Source organism: Rhyacophila brunnea, unplaced genomic scaffold, assembly GCF_057557595.1.
Source record: "Rhyacophila brunnea isolate RB1 unplaced genomic scaffold, BYU_Rbru_1.0 scaffold_12, whole genome shotgun sequence".
NCBI lineage: Eukaryota > Metazoa > Arthropoda > Insecta > Trichoptera > Rhyacophilidae > Rhyacophila > Rhyacophila brunnea.
The window spans coordinates 36,920,463-36,937,378 of NW_028232774.1; the positions used below are offsets into that span (position 1 = coordinate 36,920,463).

Sequence of the window (16,916 nt, forward strand, 5' to 3'; positions counted from 1 at the left end):
TTTACTCGAGGGCTCTAGAAACAAAAATGGCAGTTTCTGTTTAAAGTCAATAAAATGTCTTATGTATTTTTCTTTTATAGGTATAATTTCTAAAAAAAGTATTATATAATATTATATATTATTAGTGCACAAACAACATTGAAAACTACTTTTTTCAGAAATTATTCATATAAGAAAGAATAAGTACATAAGACATTTTTAATGACACGCAAACATTCTACAAAAATGGAAATTACTGTTTTTGATTCTAAGCCCCTCACTTGTTAAATGGGGAAGTAAAGTGTCACTAAAAACTTGTAGATATTGTTAATAATGTAACGAGTTTTGGATCAACACTAACATTCCGTCTAAAAATCATGTGCCCCGTGCATTAATTATTACAACGGAATAAAGTACAATTAATACAACTGAAAAGAAGCATAATTATTAGCTATAAATTGTCATAGACAATAATTAATTACTAATCCCCTCTTTACCTTATCCCCTGTACCAGCAAATTTAATACTATAATTAGAAATAAATAATATTATGTATTTAATTATTAATGCAAAATAAAAAGCAACATGCACTAATCATACACAGGTATGTATTTAAATAAAATGTAATTTATTAAAGAGATATCATTACAAGTCACTCGTAAATCTGAAAATAGTAATAAAACTTTATGAGATGACTGATTGTGTTCATAATGACATAGAATGTAGATGAAAAGAAAAACTTCATTTATTTACAGATATTGAGAATAAAATGCACATCATCCCCTTACTATTAAGACCTCATACGTCCGATATTATGGAAAAATGAAGTTTGTTTGACAAAATTTAAACAAAAAAACATTTTAAATCATATCAAAACCTCGGTTCTCTAGTTTAGTATGCTGTCCATCTATCGACAAATTTTAAAAGCTCGTAGGTCTCGTGGTTTCAAACATGGAATTAAAACCTCATTTCACAACCAGTGTTAGCAGATTCATCGATTAGAGAAGTGTATAAAATATTGGTTTTATTACGTTTTTTCAATCCCCTCGACATTCTTTTCAAACAGATTTACGAGGTTTTAATAGTAAGGTGATGATATATCTTATCATAGAAGACAGCTACGTGTTTGAATCCTGTTTGATGTATTAATATTGTGAAAACTGCTTCCAAATATTTTTTTTAATTTAAGCACTTCAATTATTATTGATCCAAATCGATGACTTCTACATTTTAGGCTCTATTGGAATTCGGGGATGTAAAGATAAATCGTCGACTAGATTTTATGATCGAGAATCCTTCAGAAATAATGAGAAATGTTGATTCTCGTGTCTCGTGATCTTTCGTCCATACATAGCATCACGATTACGGTTACTCCCCTCTCTAAATTTCGTTACCTGCCCATTGCATCTATTCTATACACAAGAATGCTTTCGGTAGCTACAACAGCTAACTAGGGTAGGAAAGTATCGAAATATTAGCACTCATTGTACTAATTATAATAAGTTAGCCGTCTGAACTGTCAAAACTGTCTATCTGGCTCTAAAATTTATCACAGCCAAGAGAGGTGCTGTTAAAACATAGCACTTATTGTAATAATTACAACTAACTTATTGTAATTGTTACAATAAGTGCTAATACATGATACTTTCCTACCCTAGATAGCGCCCGAGAGCAGTCTTGTGTATAGGAATAGATGCAATGAATTTGTTAAAAAATGAATGCTTTGAAAATGATCGTTATAGTACAATGTTGTAATGAAAATTTTACCAGAAAAAAATGAGTGTTTATTTGGGAGATGAATGTCAAATGAATGTCAGTCACTCTAGGTCGGTGCTAAAGTGGGAATTCTCATGTCGGATATCACCACTTTAGGGTAATGACACCCGATATATAATAATTATGTTAGGTAACGATTAACGAATGCAAGGTAGAAGTTTACAGTCCGAGGCGCGGTGGAAAAATGTGTATCCAATAACTTGCGATCAGCTGATCAGTTGACATATGGAACAATTGAATATTGTGCTGACTGTAGATTATTCGATTGTCGCGTCTGTTGCTTACATTCCTTACCTTATAAAGTAATGTTCGTATGCATCAGCGTCTATAAGTATATTAATGCATACAAGGCTCGAGTTGTTGACCCCAATATAATATATAATATTTTGTTTATTTTGTGATATCACATTTTTACAATCCCCCATTGCAAACATCACATTATAACAGATTCCACACCTCCCCCCCTTCCCTATGAGGGCACGATGTCATATTATATGGACGAAGTTATGAAAAGTTTAGACACGTAATTTAATTCTCACTCGTATCCCATGTTGTAGTTGAGATATTTGTATGGTTCAGATAGTTCTATGATTACATATGGAGAAGAATAATAATTATTATTGAAAACACTTTTGCAACCCCCTTAATTCAAAAATAAATAAACATTAGATAATCAGATTATCAGTTATGTAATATTTAGTCTCTTTAGGACTCAACTTCTTTGAATATACAGTACACGCTCAGTAATCCGCCGCTCGATTATCCGACAACTACTATAATCCGCCGTTATTTTTACTAGTTGAAAGCACAAAATCAAGCTCTATAATAATTCGCCGGTATTCGATTGTCAAATTCAGTAGTCCGCCGCATACAAATATACAACGCAGATGAGACGGGTTTATTTTGGAAGCTTCTCCTTCATAAAATGTACGTTCATCGCGAAGAAAGTAATATACCAGGGAGGAAAGAGCCCAAGGACCGCATCACAATTACCTATGCAACGGACACACAAACTGAAGCTTTTGGTCATAGGGAAAGCCAGGAATCCTAAACCATTCAAGAATATCTGCCTCATTGAACAACTGGGTGTGTCAAGTGATTTACTGTTTAATATTTAGTTAATAAACTTAGTTTATAAATATGTATAATTTAGTAATAACTTGATTTTGATTATAAATAAAACCGTAATTTGCTAGTACAAACTTCTCAAAAAAAAAACTTTAATTTTTACCATATTTTGTATGTATGCACTATAATCCGCCGCTTTCACTAATTGAACACTTGAATACGTGTATTAAATAAGGCTCTAAGTACCAAAAAATAGTATTGCCTGTAGTTACAAAATACCGAGTCATTGCAGTAAAATTTCATAAAGCAGACCTTTTGAAAAATGTAGTTTTACAGTGTTAAGCAATCACGGCAGCTTCTATAATTTTAGGTATTAAGAACTCGCAAGTGTCAACACACCATCGTCAGCTATTTTATATTGAATGCCGTTGACCACTGCAGTGCTACTTACACCATTATAAATAAAACACGCCAACGGACTTACAACGTCGACAGGTTTAATTATTTTGCTGTATTTTTTTGACTTGCTTGAGGCACTTAGACTATAGTTGAAGTTATTGTCGTTGGTATGTAGAACATTTTTCTACAAAAATGTCAGTTTTAATGTTTTTGGTACTTAGCGCCTTAATTAATACACGTATTCACTTGTCTGGTTTTTGGGGTGGTGGATTACTGAGAGAGCACTGTACATATGTTGTACCTACTTATATGTTTGTAGTTTTGTTACGGTTTCTGTAGGCCATTATTTGACATTGAATATTTTATGCAGAGATGGCGTGAACGTCTTCTTTTTTACAACCAGAAAAATAGCTTCTCAATTATTATTATATTATTCATAAATCAAAACCACAAAACGATATCACGCTGTCATTGTGGGTAGGGAAGGGGAGTAGGGTCACCAATCTCCATTGGGTGAAAGTAAATTTCGTCACTAACATTAGATCTCTGACCATCATTGTTCACACAGGTACGTATAATACCGTCAAAAAAGTATTTTTTTCTTTGACATCAATACTTTTCTTCCAATACGGTCAAGGAATATAAAAATGGGAAGTTTGTTACCTTTTGTGTGTGGTTCTATTAATTATGATTATCGAGTGTGGAGATATATGGGATAAACTTAAACAAGCATTAAAGAGTATATTATTTTTTATAATATGCAATAAACTAAACGTAACGCGCATTCAATATTGGTAGTATTTGAGGACGTTCAAGGGGCTTTGTATTTCTTTAATGACTTGCCTTTCATTAAGTCATAAACCAAAACTGCCATCAATGCTTTGATCTGTGGCTTTTCTATCATATGTGGTTTTTGGAAATAGGAGATATCTTATATTATTTTGTTTTCAAATAATGGAGGAAAAATTGCAACAAGAGGCTATAAAAATATGATAGAGGCCCCTGGGTTGTAGCCCCTAAAGCTCATGCCTTAATCGAGCCCCGAATGGGATCCACGATCTTATGAAAAATATGAGAATGCAATAGGAAAGAAGAAGATTATGGCATTCAGATAATAACAACACACAGGGACAATTCAATCCAGCGGAACATTCTTACCACGGCTTCGACATCTCCGAACTGAAGACAAGAGAAACAATATAAGTTAGCAATAAGAGAAAACAATTGCTCGATACCAAATAAAACCAACAGGAGATGAAGTAATGAAAATGCGTGCCGGTGTGCTTTGACATGAAGAAAAACTACGATATTATGATAATGTGGTTAGGCGGAATACAATTATGATCGTGATGAATACTGGTGAAGAAACAAAGCCTGCGAGAGACCAAAGTAAAACATAAGCAAACATTGGCAACTCTTGGGCGATGGAGAGGCTCTTTCTGCTCTGCCATAAAACACTAAGAGCTGTGAAAAGCGAATGAGTGGTGATGATCGTGATGCTGGCAATGCTGAGTAAGCAGGACACTAGTGAGAGGTGAGAGGTGAGAGTCTTACCAGGGCTTTGCGTTGCGGTAAGTGTGGCTGCCCTTCAGACTTGAACCGACCGCACGGGGAAAGCAAATCAAACAACCAAGGTTTTGCAAAACTATCTTTTTCAAAACTACATATTCATAATCACTCAGTCAACTTTCGGACATTCAAATGAAAGGAGTTAAATAACGTTTTATTCATAGAAGGCAAATCACAACTGACTAAATCAATTAATTAAAATTTCATTTACTTATTAGAAAAACTCATTCGTGGAATCATAATCTGATTGGATTAAGGGGGGACATGCTCGTCGAAGGTCAAAATTGAGTTTTTATTGTATTTTCAAACCATGATCCTGGACACTCCTTAAACGTTGTAGATAATCTATTTATATAATTTTGAAGCCTTATTATCCTTTATAGTTATTTTAAACATTTGATGACTGCATGAAGTATTTTTGTTACATAAAATAGTATTCTTTTAAACCTCTCGCTCTAATGTTTTAGAATATAGTCATATTTCGGTACATAACTGTGCAGTGGTGTTAAGATTTTTTACATTTATTAATTTTTAAACGCATTTATAAAACTATTAGCATAATTCATTACGAGATAATTTTTGTAAAATATTCACGATAAAAAATTATTTTGATAATCTCTGTGATCCCAAATTTTACAAGAATTAGGCATTTTATTATTCAAAAAATCGGCAAGATTAACACATTTAAAAATGATTCTAAAGATACTTAATATAAGCAATGTCTTTGACCATTCAAGTGTGATAAACATCTTATGAATAATGATTGCTTTATAATAATTATTGACCTAAGAATAAGGTAGTGTTTTTTTGAAATACGCCATTTCTTTTGTCATTCCCTAGTGGTTAAGCTACAACATACGGCCGTAGCCATAAATTGACAAACTATAATTAAAGTAGGGAGTAAAATTATGTTAACGCGCGTGTTTGAACATGTACCTAACCGAATTTTTTTTTATTTTTTTTTAACGGTACATGTTCAAACACGCGCGTCAATATCATTTTACTCCCTACTTCAATTATAGTTTGTCAATTTATGGCTACGGCCGTATGTTGTAGCTTAACCACTGTGGAATGACATAAGAAATGGCGTATTTCAAAAAAACACTACCTTATTCTTAGGTCAATAATTATTATAAAGCAATCATTATTCATAAAATGTTTATCACACTTGAATGGTCAAAGACATAGCTTATAATAAATATCTTTAGAATCATCTTCAAATGTGTTAATCTTGCCGATTTTTTGAATAATACAATGCCTAATTCTTGTCAAATTTGGGATCACAGAGATTATCAAAATAATATTTTATCGTGAATATTTTACAAAAATTATCTCGTAATAAATTATGCTAATGGTTTTATAAATGCGTTTAAAAATTAATAAATGTAAAAAATCTTAACACCACTGCACAGTTATGTACCGAAATATGACTATATTCTAAAACATTAGAGCGAGAGGTTTAAAAGAATACTATTTTATGTAACAAAAATACTTCATGCAGTCATCAAATGTTTAAAATAACTATAAAGGATAATAAGGCTTTAAAATTATATAAATAGATTATCTACAACGTTTAAGGAGTGTCCAGGATCATGGTTTGAAAATACAATAAAAACTCAATTTTGACCTTCGACGAGCATGTCCCCCCTTAAGCACAAACGAAGAACTTAAGGTGCGGTTTATAAAGGGTTACCAGCAGATCTGGCTTCTAGCCGAATATAAATAATCTCATATCATCCCATCTCATTGAAAACAAAATAATGTGTTTTTGTGTTTTAAAACAAAAGTTATAATTTCAATAAATACTACTTTATATATCAAAATCACCATTTACCAAAGAGACATCAATATTATATGTATAACTCTTCTATTATGCAGTTATGTAGAGTAACTTCACGATCATGATCAGGTTTTTGCTTTAAGAAGGGGTCCATGGGCATAATAAGTTTGGGAATCACTGAGTGGAGCAATTGTTTTATTGCAACCAATTTAACGACCGACAATAGATTTAATTCAAATATTTATACAACCAATTTGTATTATACTCTGACTGCTATCACTATCAGTCATGGAAGCTACAACAATATTACTAAATTTCGAATAGGTCCAACAAGTGTAATCTGTAAATTTTTATAATTGACCTAACATTTACCATTATTCATACTTGTTATGTTTTGTTTGATATTTTTTATGGTTTCCTGCAAACTCCTTTCATTTGAATATCAACTCAGTGTTAAGTAATTTTACATGTCTGACAGTAATAATAAGCACTATGTATAACAATGCTGATAGCCAATACCCGTCTCAATGAATCTAAATACAGCAGAAGCCCTTTACAAAACATAATATTAAATTTCAATCACATATGATTTACATAGAAACTTACGCTTGTTAGTATACGAATTATCCAATCCACAATAATTTTATTTACCCAACGTATAATCCATATCCACCGACATATTATTTAAAATTTGTCAGAATTTATTAAATTCTTATTATTTACCTTTGAAGGATCATCATAAGCATCAGTAATCAAATACACACAATCCGTACATACAGAAGCAACATCGCTTTTAAATAAAAAGGATTAAAAAGCAATAAATAAACAGCCTAAAATGGGCACAATGCAAAATATAAAATACCAATTATACATACAAATAATAAAAACATGAGACATTGGCAACACCAATTAAAGCAAAGGTAGAACGTTATACTCAAAGTGAAGATGATTTTTAAAACCACAGAATTTTTAACAACCCTAAAAAGATTACATAGGTAATTTTTAAGATATTATAATATTGTCTATGTATCATCCTTGCTTTGAGTATTATGATTTTAATGTCTATTCCCTGAAAAATTACAGTTACATTACAGAACAGGAAGAAACTATACTTTATCCCTCAAGAACGTTAGTGGCTAGCTGCTTTAGCTACATACAAATTCTAAACATTATTAATTTAATATTAATACTTTCGACCGAAGGTACTTGATGGAATTTAAATTTAAATTCTAATGGATTCAAGCTCTGTACTATTCCATTTAAGTCGTTTTTTGCGACCCGGGTTTCGCCTTTTGGCATCTTCAGGCGTCGTGTACACTCACCAAAGGCAAACACACACTGACAATGAACACCCTAACTCTACCTTATATAGTAAATCAATAATATGCTGTCCAGTGTATTGTTATTAATAAGATAGGGTTTTTACTAATTAGGTTTTTTACTGACACTTCAGCTATTCATAATTTGTTTATTGTATTTTTTGTTGTAACCTCTAACTAAATAGGTAGGTAATGGAGTTTTTACCTACTTTATTGTATTGATTTACTATATAAGGTAGAGTTAAGGGTGTTCGTTGTCAGTGTGTGTTTGCCTTTGGTGAGTGTACACGACGCCTGAAGATGCCGAAAGGCGAAACCCGGGTCGCAAAAAACGACTTAAATGGAATAGTACAGAGCTTGAATCCATTAGAATTATTAATTTAATATTGAATTATATCGATTTGAGAATTAATTTCTTTATATATATTATTCCAAAAGGTGAAGCCTTTACTGAGCCCTTTTTAAAGAGGCACCTAGCGGGCAAATACGAAGCTTGCAATTTGAGACATTTTTTTGATAATTTACAATTTCAACTGTATTAATTGATAAATATGGATCTGAAAACTATAATACTAATAAAAAATATTAAAACTATGAATTAGCCAAAAATCTTTACGAAGAAAAATTGAAAACTTAATAAACTAAATTTTAATAATGAATATGACCATAAAAACATATTATGTTATAATAAGTTGGGGACGTAAACAAAATTCACATTTTATAACATTTTTCATAATTTGTAGGTTTAAATTTGACTTAAAAGAAAAAAAATATCTTTTTAATGTTTTCAGATACATATTTATTAATTAATACAGTTGAAATTGTAAATTATCAAAAAAATGTCTCAAATTGCAAGCTTCGAATTTTTCCGCTAGGTGCCTCTTTAAAAAGAGCTCAGTAAAGGCTTCACCTCAAACGAAATTTTCAATAAATTCACTAGTATTTTTTATTAAAATGGCAGTTATTTTACAACATTTTTTAGTAAAGATGTATCTCTCTATAAATATAATATGTAGTTGTGGTGTGGTGTTACCTGGCTGGCGGTCCACAATCCAACCCACTAGAAGAAGTGGGATACTCCAGCTCATCAAAGTCTTCTCGGACGATGTCGGATCCACCACGAAAGTCCTGGCCGTCACGGATGTTTGACAGATTACCTAAATGTGACAAATTTCGATTCAATAGAAGTAAAGTTTTTCTTTTTAGTTATGGCCATGATTCGACTTGAGCTTGATTTGAGGTGTTACCTTGAATCGGTTGACAGAGGTCGGTGCTAGAGGGTCTGAGCGCGCCGAGGTCACAGCGGAATGTGGCCGGAGGAGAGAAGCCGATCTCGCAGTGCAGAGCTACGCTGCTTTCATGAGCTATTGTCAGGCCCGCACGGTACCCCGCCGTATATACACCGTGCCGAACCACAGGTAGTTCGCAAGGGGCTACAAACAATCCATACAGAAATGCCAACTCAAAAATTAAAAAATATAAAACATCCATGGTCACCAGGAAACAACCAACCTTTTGATTGACATACGAGCACACTATCAATTGCACCACTGAGGCCTTGGAAAATTTGAAAATTTTTGCTAACTTACTCACTTTATCATCATCATTTAACGAACCTAGAAACAAAATTCGTGCATATCATAATAGTATGTATTTTGAGAGTATTCTGAGAGTTTCCGAACCGAGAAGGGAGTTCGTGAGGGATGTGTTTTATCTCCCCAGTTATTCAATATATATGGAGAGCATATAATGCGAAGAGCCCTAGATCATTGGCAAGGCGGAATAACAATTGGTGGCCAGAAAATAAACAATTTAAGATTCACAGATGATACCACACTAATCGCTGCTGATGAAAGAGAACTCACAGAGCTGCTACACCGGGTAGAGGAAGAGAGTCGCAAATACGGCCTCCTTATTAATAGAAATAAGACCAAGTTAATGGTTGTTGATCGGGCCAACCTTCTACCAACACCAAGTACACTCCAAAACCTCGAAACAGTCATCGAGTTTGTATATCTTGGATCGACTATCAGTGGAAAGGGCGGATGCGAAGCGGAAATAAGAAGGCGCACACAGATTGCAAAAAATGCGATGACACGCCTTACCACTATATGGAAGGATCGGGGAATTTCGATTGCCACAAAAATGATGCTTGTGCAAACATTAGTGTTCTCGATATTTCTATACGGAGTCGAGTAGTGGACCCTGAAGGCAAGAGAACGGAAGGCAATTGATGCCTTTGAGATGTGGTGTTGGCGCCGAATGCTTCGCATTTCTTGGACGGAGCACAGGACGAACCAGTCAATCATCCAGAGACTGAAGATAAAGGAACAGCTCTCGACGATATGTCTGAGAAGAATTCTGCAGTTTTTTGGACATATTGTCAGGCGCGGACCGGACAACCTAGGGAGACTGGTAGTTTTGGATAGCCTCCAGGGAAGGCGAAGCAGAGGAAGAGCGTCTGCGCGATGGAGCGACCAAGTAAAAGAGCTGACTGGGGGCACCATCCATTCTGCTCTGAGAGAAGCGGAAGATCGAGAAGGATGGAAAGTCTTGGTCGCTCAAAGGATGGCGAAATTTAAATGTGGTCACGATCCTCAGCCATGAGTGCACGACCAAGAAGAGAGAAGAAGAGTATGTATTTTAAACTATCACGATAAAAAAAATTACACGTAAAAGTGCTGACTGTCTCTTCAATCTATTCTTCAAGCGTAAGCGAGATGCTATGATGTCATTGTATTGTACTATTTGATAAATTCAAACAGGTGTGGATAATCAGTAGACATCAAAATATTCTGTGCGGTGTAGTTCGTATTTCTTCCGGCAGGATCACCACTATCGTTCTACTGCGCATGCGCACCCACCATGCAAGTACCAATTATTGCATGAAAATTCAGAAGCTTCTATACGATAATACATGTGCATTTTCTTATTACGGCCATGATATTACATACTGTCAGCTGTATAAATCCATGCACGTATAAATGGGGTATTATAGTTAGTAAATTGTGGCAGATTTGAAAGAAATTGCTCTAAAAAGAAATTAGAAAATAGTTACCTGGAATGCATTCTGGTAGACTTGTTACCGCCCAGTCACCATGCCAACACCTCAGATTGCTTGCTCCTTGAACATTATACCTGAAAAAAAAACATCATTTTAGATAACCTCAGAAACTTACCTATTAGAAAAAAAAATTTCAAGATTTTCAGTTAATATCAATTCAAAATGAAAAAAATAAAACAGGACAGACTACATAATATAGCATAGACACATACCCAGTTTCACAAGCAAACTGTACAACTTGTCCATTTAAAACATCAGATGTTTCATTTAATGGCATCTCATCTTCATCAATTGGAGCACCTTCTTTACCGGCCAATGTGAAGATGCCATTCTCTCTCACCGGGATATGACAGGGAACTGAAAATAAAGTCACATAATCAATCACTAATCACTATACTTTTGCCATTATCTGCTAAAATTCCACAAAATAAAAAAGTTCACATCTAAGCAGAATGGTATATCAACAGATGTTAGCTATTCACCCAACCTATTGCACATTACACAGAATTAAATACACATTGAAAAAAAGATGAATTTTTTTCAGTCGTGGGGTAAAACCCATATCCCAAAATTAAGAGACGGCCGCTCTACCAACCAGGCCACCGTGGGTGCAAAACAAATTATAAAAGCCTAAATATCAATTACATACGTATTTCACAAATCGGTATGGCCGGCTTCCATCTTCCTCTGACACATTTAGCTGTTGCATTGTAGCCAAGATTCAACCCATAACCTTTCCCGCACGCGACACGGACTATCGTACCTGAAACATCAAAGTTAATTCAATTTAAAATAGTACAAATGTGTTGCTGAGTTTCAAAACCCGCTATAACACTTTTTCATTACGTTGAGAAAATCAACAAAAACTTTTTGAACTAAAAAGGTTTTTGAATGTTTCAGTAGTGTTATAGCAGGATTTGATAGACGCATTGATTTTGTTTCATAAATGACAGTTAATCGTAGCGGCTTTTGAAAGAGGCGATAAAATTTTCATGTAGAGATTTTAATAACGAATCCAACGATATATATATCTTAATTATTTCAAAAAAGTGTTATAGCGGGTTTTGAAACTCAGCAACATAAATGTGGAATACTAGTGGCTTGTTGGAACAATACGCTCAATCCAGATGTTATTTTGTAAGCTTATAATAGTATCTCTGAATCATAAATTTTGTTTTTTAGGAAATTTTATTTGTCTTAGACGCAGGCCTCACCAAAATATGTTCAATGGTTTTCCCATAACTTCAAGTAGCTACAATAATGAATTGTATACATAATACCGTCACTGTTCTGGCAGAAGACACTAATTCGAAAAAATGACATATTGTTAGTTATACCAAAATGTTCCTTATTTCAAACTTTACCGTCTGGAAACCTTCTTAATAAATAAACAGTCTTTATTTTAAAGTCATCCTTTTTACGATTACTTAATAAACTCACATGATAGACCATTTCAAACATTTTAACAAGTTCAAAGTCAAATTACTCAAAATTAGTATTCTCCAGTTAGTGTGTTCTGCCAGAACAGAGACGATATATTATTAATATCAAATTAATAAGTGCGTAATCTAAACTCACCGGAGCTGTAACTGACATTAGGATCTCGACCAAACTTTACAATCTCGATATTAACATAAGGCTCGCTAGATATAAGTTCACACGGTCCCTTAACTCTGCCCTTCTTCCCCGTCTTTTCAACTGTTTTGCTGCCATTTTGGTTTGAGTCTTCGATAACCAGGTCTGAATTACTGTCGACAGATGTCTCCGGCGAGGCTGCCACTTGTTGTTGTCGCCCTTTGTTGTCCTTATTGCTGTCAAAATTATTAAATTATTATAAAAAATAAAATCTCAAAAAAATTAATTGTTTTATTATTTGTTGCACCTAAGATTTCATAAGTTATTTACAAATCTCATGTTCCTAATTATTTTAAAATAAGCAATTAACATCAAAATATAGGTGCATTACTCAATAATCGCTGACTTTAAACAATGGGGATAAATGATGAATAGCTGAAAAAAAGCGGTCAGTCTACGACAGTGGCGGTGAACCTATGGCACGTGTTTGAAGAGAAGGTCCACTAATATTATTCTGTTTTACAAACCTCTTTGGAACAGTTGCGGTGGTTTGATTAAGTTTCTCCGCCTTTCTGCTGGTCCTCTTCATCCTCTTAATCATTTCTTCACTAGAAACCTTTCGAAGGTCTTTATACACTTTCCTTTTACCGACAACTTTGACAAACTTCCCATCGAATTGGACACTTGTCTCATTGGAAGGTTTAGGATCAACCTTTAGCTCAGTATTCAAGTGAAAATTTCCAGTCTTCATCCCGGCTTCGGAATCCAAGGCGGCTTTGTTACTTTTCAGTCGTTCCTCCCATAAACGTTTCAATTGTTCCACTTTCATGGCGATAAAAGAAGGAGTAACTTCATTTACATCTCTTTTAATTATAAGCCTTTTGTCAGCAAAGTCCGGATGTAACTTGATACTCCCTAAATCAATTTCTGGTGGCCCACAAGACACATCTATGTGCTCCGAGAATTCTGTATTATTTTTTACATCAACTTTTCCTATTTTCAAATTTGTTTCGTCATTATTATGTTTCAAGTCGTTTAATTTAATTTTATCTCGTTTTACGATTGTTTTTTGAACATGTTGATTCACATTGGAATCTTGTGATGAAATACTTCCATCAGCAATATGATAATTGGCAATCAAATCGTCTAAAATTTCTTTGTTATAATAATTATCTGGTATAGCATTTCTTTTGACAATTTTCTTATCAAAGTTTGAATCTAAATTAGAAGTTCCATCAAAAAAGGAAACAGTTGGTTTAGCACGCAAAATCATTCTTCTATTCTCTTCTACAAATGCTCTGTGTAAATCTCTCTTCACTAATTTAGTATTGCTATCAAAATTAGAAACAAAGGGTTTGGTATGTCTTAATATTTTTCTTTTGTCATAAAGAAACGAATCAAAATCATTTATAGAAGGACTAACTCTTCCACGAGTGTCTCTTTTAGTTCTATATCTCGAATCAAATCCTTTATTTGGATTACTATGTATCACAGATTGACTGTAAGGAGTGATTAGCCTCAGAAACTGTTGGGATCTATTTCTCACGTCTCTTTTGGCCCTCGGTCGCAATCCAAAAAAATTATAACCGCGATTTCGTCTCATTCCATTTAAAAATGGCTTTAAAAATGATCTTCTATTTCTGACAATCTTGTTCAAATTATAGTCAGTTCTTTCAAAAGTATCTGTAACTCCGTCATCGTTTAATTGAGAGGTTAAATCTCTTTTAGATCTGAGATGTCCATTATACGGTGGCGGCACACCTCTGAAAGTATAAATTCTCCCGTCAAACTTTTGAATATCGCCATCGTTGCTTGTGTAATCGACATCTCTCTTGACTCGAGTGACAAAATAACTGTCATCGTGACAGTCAAGGTTTTTATGGCTCGTCAGCCGTGCGATAGTCTGATCCTGATCAAGTTTCTCCATTATGCTGTGCAGTTCTTCGATTTGGAGCTGCTTTGATATTTCGACGGCACGTTTTCTGAGATGCTGGTGATATTTCCTGAGGAATTGTGATCTGCCGTAGCGTGATTTCCCGATTTCTATAGATCTACGTCGACGACTCCATCTTAAGCGCGGATGCTGGCCAGGCGTGCAACTGAAATAATAATCACATTACATAATCTTTAATACCAAATTGTTGTTGCCACTGAAATAGGTTGTGTGTCAAAAAGAATCAATATTGATATACAACTTATATATTTCAGTATCAACCAATGTGTTAGTTGAAAGGAAGAAGGTACTTAAGTCTGTCCAATCTTCAGTTGGACTGATTCCGCTATTGAGACCTGTGTTACAAGCAATGACATTATGAATGGACGACGCATTCAGTGCAGTAGCTAGCAAGTAAATACGCATCGCATAGCGACATTCGCACGTGCATAGGTAGATGTCATGCAATATCACGCATCGGGAATTTATAGCAATATCACCTTTATTGTAATGGCATTAGAACAATGTTTCTAGTATCAATGTTCATTCGAGCGAACCCGTTCAAACCGAAACATTCGGCAGACCCAACAAAAAGCATTGGGAATTTATAGTAATATCACCTTTATTGTAATGGCGTTAGAACAGATTATGCCATTCGGCAGACTCGACAAAAAAGTGAGTATCATTTTTTTTTCCAGATGCTTCGTCCATATTAATGTCATTGGTTACAAGACATGCTGTAATCTTCTATCTTCCTCTTACCATAATGTTATCCGTGAAAATGACCATGATAAAAAATACCAGAATGTATTACATATTCGTTATATTTTAATATTCATGGGAATCTAAAATTTATTATTGGTCCACGTTATATGTTTTATATTTGCTCCAAAATAAAGTTGATAATCTATATAATTTTAAATGGTTGAAGTAAATTGATGCAATTCACTGTTTATGTAGTGCAATGAGAAGAAATGAAGTCAATAATTCACCTCGGCAATTCCTTAGGACTCCAGTGGCCTCCAATGCAAGTGGCCCCTGGTGGTCCTTCTGACAGAACGTATCCTTTGTCACAATCGTACATTATCTGCTTATTATTGACTACCTGTCAACAATGTGAGAATGATGTATTAGAAAATCAATTTTCATGAGAAGTATGCATAAATATTGTGCTTGCATGTAGATGTCAACCCTAATGAAGTAAGTTGTACTCTTAGACTATAGATACATCTAGACGCCACCCGTTGCATTGCTAAATGAAGCCGCGTGCCTTGCGTTTGGTTTGTGAGCGAGCGAACGCATTCGTCTACAAATGTTCGAGACCATAGACCATTTCGCTAGTGCTCGCCCAAAGTGCTCGCACTAGACGCTAAGAATTAAAATATAATTTTCTATTTTTTTTTACGTTATATAGTATTTTTAAGCGGTCAAAATGCAACCATTAGATAAAGATATCCATAATTTAAGTTATTTTAAAGAAACACTAGGTCACTGATATTAAAATATATAATAAAATACAAATAAATTATCACGAACATGTATCAACTTACTTATGAAACGTAATACCATCTTCTTGCTTATCAGTACGGCTACCATATTTTAAGACAACACACAGAACCATCTTTTCTACTTAATTAACCAAAAATATTTACCACTGACTTTATGTTTAACACAAAAAATATCAATTTTAGCAACACGAGCTCGCAAGTTATCGACGCTATGTGAAGCGTTTCGCCCCGATTTGATGGCGATACTATTGGAAACTGGCTTGTAGCTAGTAGACCTTTTATCTTACTCTAGCGCGTGTCGCAGAGATTGTAAGGGTGCCGAATACTTTCTCACTCGCACTCATGCATCGTTTTTGTTCAGGCCTTGGTTGTACTTAAAATAAATTTGTAGATAATTTATTACCTTTCTGACATATGGCCGATAATCATAAAGACCCATGTTGCCTACAAGTAGTACTTTGCCATACTCAATGTATCCAGGGAAAGGACAATAAACTGAAAAAGAAAAACCAATTCATGAAATACCTACATACAATAAATCATTTTCTAAAAATTTCTTGGTACAGCAATAATACGGTTACATGTAAATTGTACGTAAAACATTTCACCGTGGCACAGTTCGCCGTGAGATTTTTTATCGGAAAGAGATGACCGTATACCTACTATACGGTCTCCAATTTTATTAGATTCAATATGAACATTAATTCAATTTTCATAGTTGATTTTGTCAAAATTCATGAATTCAAAAATGAAAACCTAACCTAATCTAACAAATGATCCAGTATATCGGCTATTTTCAAAATTTGTTGGCTGTTGGCTTCCTGTAAAGTATAAACTGACAAGAACCGTGTTTTATTTAGACATGAATTCTATGTCAGTACTATACAACCTAAAAAAGTTGGACGGTCTTTAATATACCGCCATATATTTCCGATACAACATTTCAC

The 16,916-nt window shown here is 34.1% G+C and overlaps 1 protein-coding gene across 1 annotated transcript in view; it reads right to left on the reverse strand.

The window, feature by feature from the left end:
• The window catches only part of Hasp (Hig-anchoring scaffold protein), a 93,482-nt gene that overhangs the window by 13,526 nt on the left and 63,040 nt on the right, over window positions 1-16,916 (reverse strand). Inside the window, exons 13-21 of the mRNA XM_085961247.1 lie at window positions 16,373-16,464; window positions 15,454-15,566; window positions 13,056-14,627; window positions 12,532-12,764; window positions 11,603-11,716; window positions 11,166-11,310; window positions 10,948-11,027; window positions 9,137-9,322; window positions 8,923-9,046 (exon numbers count right to left, since the gene is read on the reverse strand). Of these exons, the coding sequence (XP_085817373.1) occupies window positions 8,923-9,046; window positions 9,137-9,322; window positions 10,948-11,027; window positions 11,166-11,310; window positions 11,603-11,716; window positions 12,532-12,764; window positions 13,056-14,627; window positions 15,454-15,566; window positions 16,373-16,464 (2,659 nt within the window). The remainder of the gene's footprint in view (window positions 1-8,922; window positions 9,047-9,136; window positions 9,323-10,947; window positions 11,028-11,165; window positions 11,311-11,602; window positions 11,717-12,531; window positions 12,765-13,055; window positions 14,628-15,453; window positions 15,567-16,372; window positions 16,465-16,916) is intronic.